This window comes from Salvelinus alpinus, chromosome 7, assembly GCF_045679555.1.
Source record: "Salvelinus alpinus chromosome 7, SLU_Salpinus.1, whole genome shotgun sequence".
NCBI classification, from domain to species: Eukaryota; Metazoa; Chordata; class Actinopteri; order Salmoniformes; family Salmonidae; genus Salvelinus; species Salvelinus alpinus.
Window position 1 is genome coordinate 12,005,411 of NC_092092.1, and position 14,234 is coordinate 12,019,644.

At 42.3% G+C, this 14,234-nt stretch overlaps 1 protein-coding gene across 32 annotated transcripts in view; it reads right to left on the minus strand.

The window, feature by feature from the left end:
* LOC139580464 (microtubule-actin cross-linking factor 1-like) overlaps positions 1-14,234 on the minus strand; it is a 199,459-nt gene that overhangs the window by 12,787 nt on the left and 172,438 nt on the right. For all 32 annotated transcript variants that reach the window (XM_071409167.1, XM_071409164.1, XM_071409156.1 and 29 more), the window contains 13 exons: positions 13,470-13,643; positions 12,912-13,067; positions 11,953-12,150; positions 10,851-10,979; positions 10,037-10,207; positions 8,636-8,791; positions 8,036-8,242; positions 7,349-7,468; positions 6,147-6,316; positions 5,688-5,847; positions 2,294-2,488; positions 1,862-1,990; positions 1,057-1,200 (listed from right to left, as the gene is read on the minus strand). In XM_071409167.1, the coding sequence (XP_071265268.1) occupies positions 1,057-1,200; positions 1,862-1,990; positions 2,294-2,488; positions 5,688-5,847; positions 6,147-6,316; positions 7,349-7,468; positions 8,036-8,242; positions 8,636-8,791; positions 10,037-10,207; positions 10,851-10,979; positions 11,953-12,150; positions 12,912-13,067; positions 13,470-13,643 (2,109 nt within the window). The remainder of the gene's footprint in view (positions 1-1,056; positions 1,201-1,861; positions 1,991-2,293; positions 2,489-5,687; positions 5,848-6,146; positions 6,317-7,348; positions 7,469-8,035; positions 8,243-8,635; positions 8,792-10,036; positions 10,208-10,850; positions 10,980-11,952; positions 12,151-12,911; positions 13,068-13,469; positions 13,644-14,234) is intronic.

Genomic DNA, 14,234 nt, shown 5'->3' on the forward strand with positions numbered 1-14,234 from the left:
CTACATAGAACTCTCTATGAAGGGTACTACCTAGAACCCTCTATGAAGGGTTCTATCAAGAACCCTGTAATCTGCTAAAGGTTCTTCCTATAACCCTCTATGAAGGATTCTACCGATTCTACCTGGCTTGCAAAGTGTTGCAAAATTCCTATTCCTATGGTATAACAACTAACAGATTGGATTAGTTTATATATGTATGTAGCACAAGATTAATCAACCAATCAATGTATATGCAAAAACACAGACATTGAAACAAACAATTCTGAAAATAATCATGCAATAGAGCATGCTGGGAAATATGATAATGATGGGCGTGGTTTTTAGTGTTTTACTCCAAACAGAGTGAAAATGAAAAATCAACACTAGGAAATACCAGATAGGGAAGGGAAAGGGGATATCTAGTCAGTTGTGAAACTGAATGCATTCAACCGAAATGTGTCTTCCGCATTTAACCCAGCCCGATACAGTACATACATAAATATACCCATATACAGTTTAAAACATTCTCACACGTATCTTTTTAAATTTATCAGATTACTCAAACTCCTGATGTTAAAGTTTAAACACTGAGGTAACCATTAATGCTCAGGCACAATTTAAAAGAGAAAAATATACAATAAAAAAGCTTATTCAGACTCAGAAGGGTACTATGTAGAACCCTTCCTACCTTCCAAAGAATCCTTCTTGCATTCCAAACAATCATCTAAGAACAATTTCTTTCAAAAACGGTTCTTCTGGTGAAAACGGTTCTTGGTAGAACCCTATCCCTCCGCAAAGGACCCTTTTGGAACCCTTTTATCTAAGAGTGTATTATTTGGACTCCCCAACAAGATTTACATTCATGGCTACATTCCACTTTGTCTATGGTTAGTTACAGCCAAGTGACAAAGTAATGTATCGGTATGATTGAGAAACGTGATGAAACTTTCTGCCAAGCATTGAGGTTATGCAAGCGATATGTAAGGAGTTGGCAGACTGCTTTGCCGTGATATAGGCCTATGATCTCTCACCCTCCAGTATGACGCACAGCAGACAGGCATGTAAGTGTTCACTGACCTCCTCGAAGCGGGCTTTAATGATGGTGTTCCAGTGTTTGATGGTGGTGATAGAGTCTGGGTGGCAGATGGTCAAGATAGCCTCCCCCATACTGGTGGCTTTGTTCAGGCCCACTCTCTTCTCCTCCTGTTTCTTCATGAACTCCTGAAAGAGAACCGTTGGTTTCCATTAGCAATCGGCAATGTTTGCGGCAAAACGTAGCAGCCAACAAGTAATTTCTCTGTTCCTCTGTCAATACCTGATCAAGTGGAGATGAAGAAAGTCATGCTATGTGAAGTCAGGGGAGACTATTTTAGATCCAGTGAGATCATGCTTGAGAAAAACTCAATATTGTGAAGTAGTTGGCACGGAATAGCAAACCACGATCTAAAATCCATGTATGGCATTTCTACTTTTACTGCCGAGCTTGACAGACGTGTGGAGACAGTCAAAGTGAAGTGTGTTTTAAACATCAACAATACATTATGAGGAAGCCTCATCAGAAAAGAATGATGAAACATACCCACAGTCTCTGTAAATAGCAGCCTTAACTGCCATATGGTTGAGCTAGGTACTAGTTTGCTTACAATTAAAATTGTTCCATGCAAGCCCCACCCCTGCAGTATATACAAACCTTTAAACAGCCCAAAACAACTTCACCTATGACCAGATATTGCATTTCACATTTGGTCTGATTTTAACTATTGAACTTATTCTATATTATGGATTTTGCTTTAGAGACCTTTGTGCAAGGCCTGGAAAATAATCTGCAGGGAAACACTGTTATTCTATAGGATGGCAATGTTCCAGGCTAAAGGTCACTTGCCTTGTGCTGCTCGATAAGAGCCCCGAGGGCCTCCTCGTCGTCGGGCAGGGTGCCATGGAAACGCAGGCTCTGCTCGGCCTCGGCCAGCCACTCCAGCAGCATATGGACTGTAGAGTGGAACTCCTCAGCCTGCAGCCAGGGGACAGGGCCCAGGGGCAAGAGAGGTTCATAAACACACAAGTCCCCCAAAGCATTCCTCTAAGCATTCAGCCAGGTCCTAATGGTGGCGTCGTCTTTTTTGCAGACACACTGCACTCCTCAAACGATTGCTATGAATTGCTATGATCATATGAATGATGTTTCTGAGACGTTTTAACAGATCATCGGGCTTTGTGAGATCTGATCATCTGTGAAACTGCATAAAAAGATGTCTTGGAACACCACCATTTTGAATGAGTGATGAAGAGAGGTTTGGCATAGTAAGAGTCCTACCTGACTCAGTGCCTGTTCCAGCCGGGTCTGTTTAGATACTGAGCGAGCGCAAACTGTCTCCCAGCGAGCGCTCAGCTCCTGCATCTGAGCTTTGACCCAGGAGGAGTCTTCATGGCTGCTCTCAATCAGGTCCTTAGCCGAACGCTTCAGGGCCGCAACGCTCCCCGTCCGCTTACCCAGCTCCTTCTGGAACACCTGGAAGACACAGCAAAGAGAGAACTAGTGAGACATTACACACAGACAAAAACACACTACACCAAAATCTATACAAAACAACACTACACCAGACATATACAAAACTACACCAGACATATACTACACGACACCAGAAATATACTACACGACACTACACCAGACATATACAACCCTACACCAGACATATACTACACCAGCCATATACTACACTACACCAGACATACACTACACCAGCCATATACTACACTACATCAGACATACACTACACCAGACATATACTACACTACACCAGACATATACTACACTACACCAGACATATACTACACTACACCAGACATACACTACACCAGACATATACTACACTACACCAGACATATACTACACTACACCAGACATATACTACACTACACCAGACATATACTACACTACACCAGACATATACTACACTACACCAGACATATACTACACTACACCAGCCATACACTACACTACACCAGCCATACACTACATTACACCAGCCATATACTACATTACACCTGCCATACACTACACTACACCAGACATACACTACACCAGCCATACACTACACTACACCAGCCATACACTACACTACACCAGCCATACACTACACTACACCAAACATACACTACACCAGACATATACTACACTACACCAGGCATATACTACACTACACCAGCCATATACTACACTACACCAGACATGACCTACACTATGCATATACTACACCAGACATATACTACACTACCCCATACATATACTACACTACACCAAACATAGACAACACTACACCAGACATACACTACACCAGCCATATACTACACTACACCAGACATGACCTACACTACGCATATACTACACCAGACATATACTACACTACACCAGCCATATACTACACTACACCAGACATACAATACACCAGCCATATACTACACCAGACATATACTACACTACACCAGACATATACTGCACGACACTACACCACACCAGACAAACACTACAATACACTACACCAGACATACACTACAATACACTACACCAGACATACACTACACCAGACATATACTACACCAGACACACTACACTACACCAGACATATACTACACTACACCAGACATACACTACACTAGACATACACTACACTACACCAGACATATACTAAACTACACCACACCAGACATATGTTATACTACACCAGACATATACTACACTACACCAGACATACACTACACTACCCCAGACAAATACTACACTACACCAGACACATACTATACTACACCAGACATATACTACACTACAGACATATACTACACCAGACATATACTACACTACAGACATATACTACACCAGACATATACTACACTACACCAGACATATACTGCACTGCACCAGGCATATACTACACTACACCAGGCATATACTACACTACACCAGGCATATACTACATTACACTACACCAGACATATACTACACTACACCAGACATATACTACATTACATCAGACATATACTACACTACATCAGACATATACTACATCAGACATATACTACACTACATCAGACATATACTACAGTACACCAGACATATACTACACTACACCAGACATATACTACACTACACCACACATATACTACACTACACCAGACATATACTACACTACACCAGACATATACTACACTACACCAGACATATACTACACTACACCAGACATATACTACACTACACCAGACATATACTACACTACACCAGACATATACTGCACTGCACCAGACATATGCTACACTCCACTGCACCAGACATATACTACATTCATTACACTGCACCAGACATATACTGCACTGCACCAGACATATACTACACTACACCAGACATACACTACATTACACTACACCAGACATATACTACATTATACACACACAGACAGACATATACAAGACTACACACAGATGCAGAGACACATGTAAACAGACACACAGACACAGACACATCAACACACCCACCCCCATACCCAATAACCTCAAACTTCATCTATCCATATGCTGCTCTTTGCAGAGTCCCACATCGCAAGTCATTATTGCTATGATATCCCTCGTACAGAAATAAAGAAAGTCACACACTAATTATGCTCCCAAACATTTAATGGGTCTAGCAACCAATGTTTTGACACTTGCAGATTGACCCATTAAATGTTTGGGAGCATAATTACAGTGTGTGACTTTCTTTCTTTTTATAGTTTATTCTCTGTTAGTCAGCACCTCTACGAAACATTTTTGTGTGTGTGTCAGCTTATGTCTTCTATTAGAATATCCCTAGTAGCCAAGACAAATTAGACCAGGTTATAAACAGTCATCTAGCCCCATGACCTTCAGAGCTAAGCTGTGGTCCAAAACAAATTAGGCCAAATCAACACTGATTATGAAAAATAGGGATACAATTTATTTTGGTTACATTTTTTTATTTAACCTTTATTTAACTAGGCAAGTCAGTTAAGAACAAAATCTTATTTACAATGATGGCCTACCCCAGCCAAACCTGGACGACGCTGGGCCAATTGTGCGCCGCCCTATGGGACTCCCAATCACGGCCGGATGTGATACAGCCTGGAATAATACAGTTCAACAGGGTTGAAACCGATCCAGCTACACACTAACATTGTGCCAAAAACACTTCCAATTGGAGCAGTTGACTTCTGCACCCTCATGAAGTCATCTGGATGCCTTTGAAGGCCATATGGAGGGTGACTGAACTGAAGGTGTGACTGTGGATCTACTCAGATATCCTGCCAGGCACTCTTTATTTCTCAATACCTCAGCAATCTCGCTTCTCTGCTAATTCAAACAGCGTTTTGCCACATAACACAATTTCTATTTCCGACAACCGGCTATGGGGGAGGGGGGGGGGGGTATTAATTACCGGAAGGAATGAGAAAAGAAAATACGCTGAGCAATGAGAACAGCAAAACCACACGCAGTACAGCATCACAGGGTACACAAATAGGACATGTTTCAGCTTTAGAATCAAGTTAGATGAATGTGCTTCGGCCCAGAGTTTGAACAGATCTATTCTGCAAATGGCGCCTACTGCCATTGAACAAAGCACTTAACCCCACCAAACTGCTCCAAGGGTACTGCTCTGCGGCTGGACAATGAAGATCTATTGTACAAATGTTTCCTTTATTTACCTTGTGACTGTCGATGAGATTGAGCACAAGGTCTATATCTCCATGTACTGGCTGGTCCTCGGCCAGCTGAGGCTCCACTCTGTACAGCCAGTCAATCAGGGCCTGCAGGGCATCAGTAAACTGACCAGAGAACAGCAACGCCTCTTCCAGTTTGTTCTGCCTGAAAGGAAATACAGATTATTAGTGAAAATACATAATGACCACTGACAGCAGAAAATATCACAAAACTATCACTGTTTTCTATTATTTATGTAATATCATCACACTTTGACAGCAGAAACTCTACAGGTGCATTCTCCATTGAGAAGAATTATAGTTTAATCAGAGTCGATCAAAAGTATTCACGAAGCCGACAGTTTCAGTATCCATCATCATCACGATTAGATGACAGTAAAATATATCATTAATATGCATATTGTGTGTCCATTACACAGCAATGTGCAGGTCATGTCCCCTTACCTCTCGACTGACTTGCCACAGACAGTGTCCCACTTGTCCCTCAGTTCACTCAGCATGTCGTCCAGCTTCTGGTTATCGTCCTGCAGTGACGTCTTATCCTTCAGGGCACGTCCGGTACGACTGGTGGTGTCATACACTGAGTGCTTGCTCCCCAGCACCTTCTGGAACTCCTGCATGAACCCAAGTTGGAGAGACATGGTCATTATTTAAGCTAGTTCAAGCTGTCCAAGTCAGTCTGTGGCTGGTTTTTAGCCTCGTCTTCAGGCCGTTCAAGGTTTATATGGTGTGTCTGGCAAAGAGAAACAAGTAGATTTTAGACTAGACAGTTGAACAGCCAACAGTGAAATGTCCATAATTGAACAGTAGCCTAAGCAATTTGACCATGGTCTCACTTTCTGTCTTGTTACGTAATTAACAAATCGTCAACAGCACAACTGAGAAACTACAGCTGTGTTAATCCAGAGGCACTACGTATGATATAACTGTAGATTCCTTCAAAAAAGGTGCTATCTAGAAGCTAAAAGGGTTTCTTCGGCTGTCCCCATACGAGAACCCTTTTTGGTTCCAGGTAGAACCCTTTTGTTTCCAGGTGGAACCCAAAAGAGTTCTACCTGGAACCAAATAGGGTTCTACCTGGAACCAAAAAGGGTTCTCGTATGGGGACAGCCGAAGAAACCTTTTGGAACACTTTTTTCTAAGAGTGTACCGTCTACATTCTGTCATGGATTCTAAATTGTGACCTAGTTGTTAATAAAGGACACTATGTAGTGGCTGAAAAAAAAGGGGTCAAAATTCATCCACACGGATTAAAAGTTTCTGAAATCAGGGCATCCCTAATACATTCCGTACATCCAGGGATTATTATAGGATTAGCAAACAATCCTCACACACAACAGTGCAAGGACAACAACTGGATAGCTTAGTCTCTGACACTAAAGGCACTAATGTGTACTGTATACTATAATGTATAAATCCCAAACTGAAGTCTCACTAGAAAAAGCACTCGAAAAAGCTGTGGTTTCAAACAGCAGCTTTGATAAATGACTATAGTCCTGCTGGAGATGTTTTTCTTTGCTAAACGATCTGCTTCATAAACGCCTCACTATAGGAGGGGTCTCGCCAACTCTTTCATTGTCACCCTTTGTCTTGTTCTCCTCCAAGGATGAGAAAAGGATTTGACGAGGTTCAGTTAGTTCAGGCACCTTGTGCTGGGCCAGCTGCGTCTTGATCTTGTCAGGATCGTTGGCGATTTCCAGCTCAGAGTCCAAAGCCTTCTCCGAATCGTCCAACCATTCTGTCAGCTTGTTCCAGGTTTCGTGGAACTAGGGGGAGAGATGTAGGAAATTAGGTTTGAGTAAACCACACACCGTGATGTATGATTTCCTTTGACTTATTCTTCTACATTCTCAGTTCAGCGCCAAGAAAAGTGAAGGGTGCGTACTAATGAAAGGGCTCTGAGGCCTTTGGAATCAACATGTAAGACAGACCTCACTGTAATACCTAACCACAGGTTTCCAACGATAATAACTAGCATAGAGTAGTTGTAACACATTGTCCAGGCGACTTTTGTCTGCAAAGCCTTAATGTACTGTACCGTATTTGACCTCACACTTCGTTAGTGACCTCACTTCTGTTTTTCTATTGATGCCTATTGCCCAATTACGTGGAAAGATGGTGACACCTACTACAGTCCACCTGTGTAACTCCCTCTTTCTCACCCTCTCTCTTTCTCTCATTCAACTATGAATCTCTCTCTCTCCTACTTTTTTCAACCTACATCAATTTCCTATCATACTTCAATGTGGCTAGACCGCTAACTCCTAGCACACCAGTTTAGGTCATGTGTACTACTGTGTGATCCTGTACCAACTGTTCCCAGTGTGTCGTACCTGTTTGGCCCTCTTCCTGGTGTCGTCCAGCAGACGGCCCCTCTCCACAGACCTCTGCACCACCTTCTCCCAGCGGCCCTGTACACTTATCAGCAGGTTCTTGATCAATACCACGTCCTGCTTCTGGCTGAAGTACTTCAGGTGTGTCCCTGTCTTATCCAGCTCAATGATCTGCTGCCTGTGGGAGTTTACCTCTGTCACAAACACCTGCCAACACACACACATCAGAGGATCATGACAGATATTACAATAGTGTTACACAGTGGAGTTGGTATTTTTTGGGTACAGTTTAAGGCACTAGTTTAGAATGTCCAATGGCAAGTAGAATGTTCACTTGACTAATAAGCAGAGTTCTGGATGAGAGTCAAACACATTGTTGAGCCGTGGTTGGCTTGCTTGCACTGCAAGCTGTCTCGGCTATGGAACCTAAGCCCATCAATTGTTCTTGCTTCTGACATCATTAATACTAAGTAAGTCAGGATAGGAGGCCGTTTAGGTTCATTATTAGACAGTTGACTAATACTGAAATGACGAATCATCAGAAACCTATCAAAACGTAAATGTATGTGTCATGTTAACCGTCTTCACACCGACGCATACCTTGTGCTCATCTATCTGAAACAGGATGGTTTCCAGGATGAGGGAGGCAGGAGAGGACATAGTGAGAGTCTGTTCAGCTTGGGTCAACCAGTTGATGAAGTCCTGGAGAGAGTTATGGAACTCTGTGGCCAGAGCCAAAGCCTCCTCCAGTTTCACCTGAAGCACAGAGACAACAGAGACACTTGAGAAACATTGCACTCTTCCTACTGACACAAATATTCACACACGTGCACACCCACAAACGGATAGACCTACAAACACACACACACACACACATGCTCACCCACCCACGCACACATACACATGCACCAAACAAACATGCAGGCTGTTTGGTTGCCACAACATTAGGTAATGACTGTAATTGATCCAAACATGACCTCTGTTTAGACAGAGGAAGTCGGCATCTCTGGAATACTTCAAGGGTGAAGGGAAGAGGATGAGCTATCAAAACGATGCATCCTCTACAGTTTTAAAAATAGCATCAATTAGCCTTTTGATTGTTAGTCCAAGAGCAGGGATCCTTTTTGCTTACAGTCAGGCAAGCTAAAGTGAGTAGCCAATGCTCTATCCTCATCACAATAAACAATGGGGTAATAACATTACAGCCATCACAAGCCAAATGACAAGAAGTACTGTCTCTGGTATACAGTGTCGTCCATCTCCATGTAGGCTACTTTAGCTTTAGTTGTGAATGAATTGTGCTACCTGGGCAAGCTAGTAAAATGCAGAGGAACTTGTGAGTTAAGTTGTGCAGTATTCATGACATACAGAACAGTACACCATAGTTGATTAACAGACTTGACTGAGTTAGGAACAAAACCACATCCAACCCCAGCATTTCCTTTACATCCATTTGAACATATCAGCTGTTGGTTAGAGTGTCTCTGAAGACAAGCGGACTTTGTTCCATGATGACTGATGGCTGATGACTCAGGCAATAACCAGTAGAGACCTGTGACCACATCTTACATGCTTACGTGCTTACCAACCCTCTCTGCTGTTCACCATTCATAACTCATGGATTAGAAACGTATAATGTACAGTACAGTACAGGGGGTGGGAGGGGATGAACCAGCGCTGAGCAGTAACGTCCCACTGGGGATATAATAAACCTCAACATTATGAATCATTAGACAAGTTCAGACCACTTTGTCGGGTGTGATCCATTCTAGACAGGTTTTCTCTAGATAATTTTTCAGGCGGAGCACAATGAACCCCAAATCATCCCAAACATCCAGGTCCTTTAAAATCAACATTTCCAATGTAATTCAATTGAAGCTGAATTATTTTATGCAGTCAGTGGGGGCAGAGCTAGGAATGGGGGCCCAATCTGGAAGAGAAACACTGATTCATCCCATCATAGCCCAACAATGCTACTCCATGTCACTTTACATTCCCTACCTTTCTCTCAGCCACCTTGGCCTGCACAGACTCCCATTTGTCCTGTAGGTTCCGGAGGTCCTGCTCTGTGTTGCTGTCCTGGCCAGAGGGGGTCATGGTGAGCAGCTGCTGACCTTTGTTCATCAGCTGCTGGTACAGCTCCTCCTTGGCCTCCATTGTGGAACATAACTCCTGCAGAAGACAAAAAAACATGAGGGGCTTAGAAAAGATGGCTGCTGTTATAATGTTAATATCCAATTATAGCACTGAAACTACTGTTTTACATGTCATTTCAGAAAATTCATGGAATTTGACAATAAGTCCAGTATATTTTTTTACTGCCTCTTTACCAGTTTGTTTTGTGAGCACATAAAATCCAAATGAAGACCAAACATGGTGAAAGAACGAGAGCAGTGAGGGGAAACAATAGGCAAGCTTTTCCACATGTAAATTAAAACCTTCACATCTCAAGTAAGTTCTGAGTATGATAATCTTATCATTAAGAAACAATCTCTGTTTTGGCTGCCATGATGTCGTACTAAATGGAAGGCCCATAGGGAAGCGTTCACCGTGACAGTGTCTGGGTTATCCTATCAAACAATTACAAAACAGTGGAACATTCTCTGAGTACAGTCAGTGTTTAATGACTTAGTAACACTTTGGGGCTTTAATCACTCCTTTAATGATTTTTTTAGTAGGACACATTATTGTTCTTTTCGCAACTTCATTTAGTATTCACAGTTCACACTTCAGAACAAAACAGCAGACAAGGCCTGAGTTGGGCCCTTACAAGCCTGTCATCTGTATGAGGCATTTCATATGGTTAAATACATACCAGATGGGCATTAAGCTGCTCGCGGGCCGTGTCCGGTAAGCCTCCCACAGCCTTTGATGCTAACAGCTGACGCTCTGTGTCTTTCAGCCATTGCTGCATGTCTTCGATCTCGCCATGGAAACCTTGGGCCTGCAACACAATACAGCCGGAGTCAGAACAACACACCTTATAAACGTATTGTGGAATTCAAGGGTGGGAAAGGGGAATGTTTTAAGAAGTTAGGAATTCCTCAGACACATTAATGGCCATAAATGTTTTGGTCTGAGGTTATTTGACAGAGCGAATGATGGTGTCTGTGAACAGTCTAATCAATAAACATATATTATGTTTAATTTCCTGAAACATGCATGGCTTTATGCTTCTAATTGTTTTGTTCAGTTTATTCCCCATATGAACCAGATAACAATGTCTACGCTCAATGTTACAATGTTGTCTACGCACATGTTTTACATATGCATTGTATTGGAAATCCACTTTTGTATGTAAAATGCTTTTGACAGAGCTTTGTAGGTTTACTGGGTACCAAAGTAAAACATTCTTGGAAAATACATTGATTTCATTTTTGGCAACCCTTTGGTAACCCACTCAAAAAATCAAGACTGCATGCAATTTTTTCATAGGGCTTACATTTCCGAAAGTTCATTTCATATTCTTAAAACATTCCTGATTCCTTGCCATAAAACCATTCAAATACTAACAGTAGAAAAATACTTAATAACAACCCTTTTAAAATTGTTCAAATAAAAATACATATTCACTGGTCATTGACATTCCATCCATCACTCCTTTCACACGCTACATCAAAGCATTCCCCTAAATGTCAACGGTATGAACAGGAACACCAGTAGTTAGGAATGGGGGAGGCAGGAGGTGGGGGGTGAAGGTTTACATTATTTCTCCGTAACTTAACCTCCCACTTTTCTAAAACCTTCTTTATGAATTTTGAAAAACAACATTCTTACACTCCAGGAGAGAAGAATATCAATCATAGCTTCAATTTCAGATACGAGTCATCATGGTACCAGCTTCCATACGGCGGCTTGGTAGGTGAAGAGGTGAGGCAGCTGACATCAGGGTAAGGGAGGTATAGCTAGACACAAACCTGAAGCAGAGCACTGTCCAGTTGCTGCCTCCTCTGCTCTGTCTTCTCCAGGATGTCTTTCCAGCGCTGGGTGAGGTTCTCCAGTTTGTTCTGCAGGCCGGCGGCTTCCTCTCCAGAAGTGGACTCCACCAGGTCAGTACCGGCCTTGTTGACCGCCTCCACCGTCGTCTTATGGGCCAACACATCATTCTGGAGGACCTGGAAACACCACAGTACAGGGATGGTTAAACACTAGGCTGATGGGATCAATTAAATAAACAAGATCAGATAGCACTAAACTGGACAAACACTTTTCCAAGAAGAGTGATAGTGTCTATACTCCACACTAAATATCTTTGAGTGTCTATTTATTCTAATGGATAAAATATGGTATAATCTACTAAACTCTTATGGAACATAAATTTAGAAATGGCAAGGAGAAGACTAGATTCATCTGCTGCGTGGTGGTTTAAATCCCTGCATGATGGTCCTCGACCAGACTGGTCCGACACACATAAAATCCATGTTTCACTGTCTGTGGATGATGGCTTAAAGCAGTGTTTCCCAAACTCGGTCCTGGGCCCACCCTCCCCCCTGGGTGCATTTGACGATGAGTTGATTATTTGAATAAACTGTGTAGTGCTAGGGCAAAAACCAAAACGCCATTAAGGTGTCAGATGGATTATAAATTATAGGGGCTTTAAGAGACGGGAGTGAAATAGGTCAAATGCATTTGAAAGACTGCAGATTTGTATGTGCTTATAATACATGTTGTACAATGTTATGTATGCAGTCTGGGTAGGGTGGAACTTTGATGTTTGTTGTTGTTGTGGCTAAGCCAAACGGTTGTTGGGGTCAGAGGTCATGAAAAGGTCATACCAAGCTGCTCTTCTCTGCAGATTGATGTTTGTGGCAGGAAAAAAGGCGTGTCTCGGCTGAAATAACACTTTAAAAGAACAACAAGAAGAAATGGGTCTTACGTGGTGCTTGGCGAGCTTGATCTCAATGGCCTTGGGGTCTCCTACAGCCTTCCTCTGTTCGTTGAGCAGCTCTTCAGTGTTGCTCATCCAGGCCAGAAGCTCGTCCAGCGCATGCTGGAACTGCCCCAGAGCCAACAGCGCTCCTTCCAGTTTGTGCTACACAGAATCAGTACAAACACGTCAGAGTCAGGTGAAAGTCACTTGGTGAAAACACTCGCCATGTGAGCGTAATTAATCTATTTTTACGGGAATGAGAGGGGAAAGGCACTTTATCAATTAGAGAAAACACTACGCAGTTCACTATTCATGTAATATACACTGTATTCTTGTCACAAGGTTCTAATTATATTTAGGCTATACAGAAAGAGACAGTTCAGAGAGGCAATCTATTTTCTTCAACAACAAAAAAGAAACAGCATTGAATTAAGCTTGTATGGTTCTGTTAATTTCACCCCCCCCCCCCCTCCTCTGGTATACCTCCAGCTCTTAGCCGCATGAAGCAGGGTTGCTGAGGGGTGCTTCAGCACCCCAAAAAATCATTATAAAAAAAAAAACTACCTGTCTGTTGATGATCTTTTCATCCAGGTTGTCCCAGAGCATTTTGAGCTCGGTCATGGGCTCCTGGATGGCACAACGGTCGTACTCCTCCGTCACCTTCTTCAGCAGCAGGCCCGCCTGGTGGTTCAGTCGCTCCATCTCCATCTGCAGCTGATACGCCTCACCTTTGAACTCCTGAAACACCACACAAGGGATTGCCAAGGCAACACGTAGTTATATTGACAAGGTTATGATGTGCAGGAAAATTCTCAGCAAAAAAAGTGATCAAATTAAGATCCTACATCTGTACAGCTCAAAAGCTTTATTAAAATATCACTTAGCACGGGGATAGCAAACAGTGGGTAGACATGACTTTGTTCTATGGTGACACTTATTTTTGTTCAGCTCCTGTGCAAAGGTGGATGTGTCTAAAAACATCATCATTAACTAATCCATTGGAGAGTCACAATAGCTTTTTCTTGTTGTAGATCAAAGGAGAGAAACAGATGTCAATGTTCTGTGTAGTATGACACTGTTTCTACACCGTGCTTCAATAAGAGCAGGGCACGAACTGAGCATCCGTAAACACAGCTGCTGCTTGCTCTGTCATTTTGGTGGACATTAAATAAATCAACAGATTCACTTGAGTGAGATCAACTGAAAGTTATTCATGATATTTCAATCAGATACATTTTTTACATTTTATTTAACCTTTATTTAACTTAATAAATGTGGGAATCGATCCATAGTTTGGTCTAAGATTCCTCATAGCTAACGCATTCTACA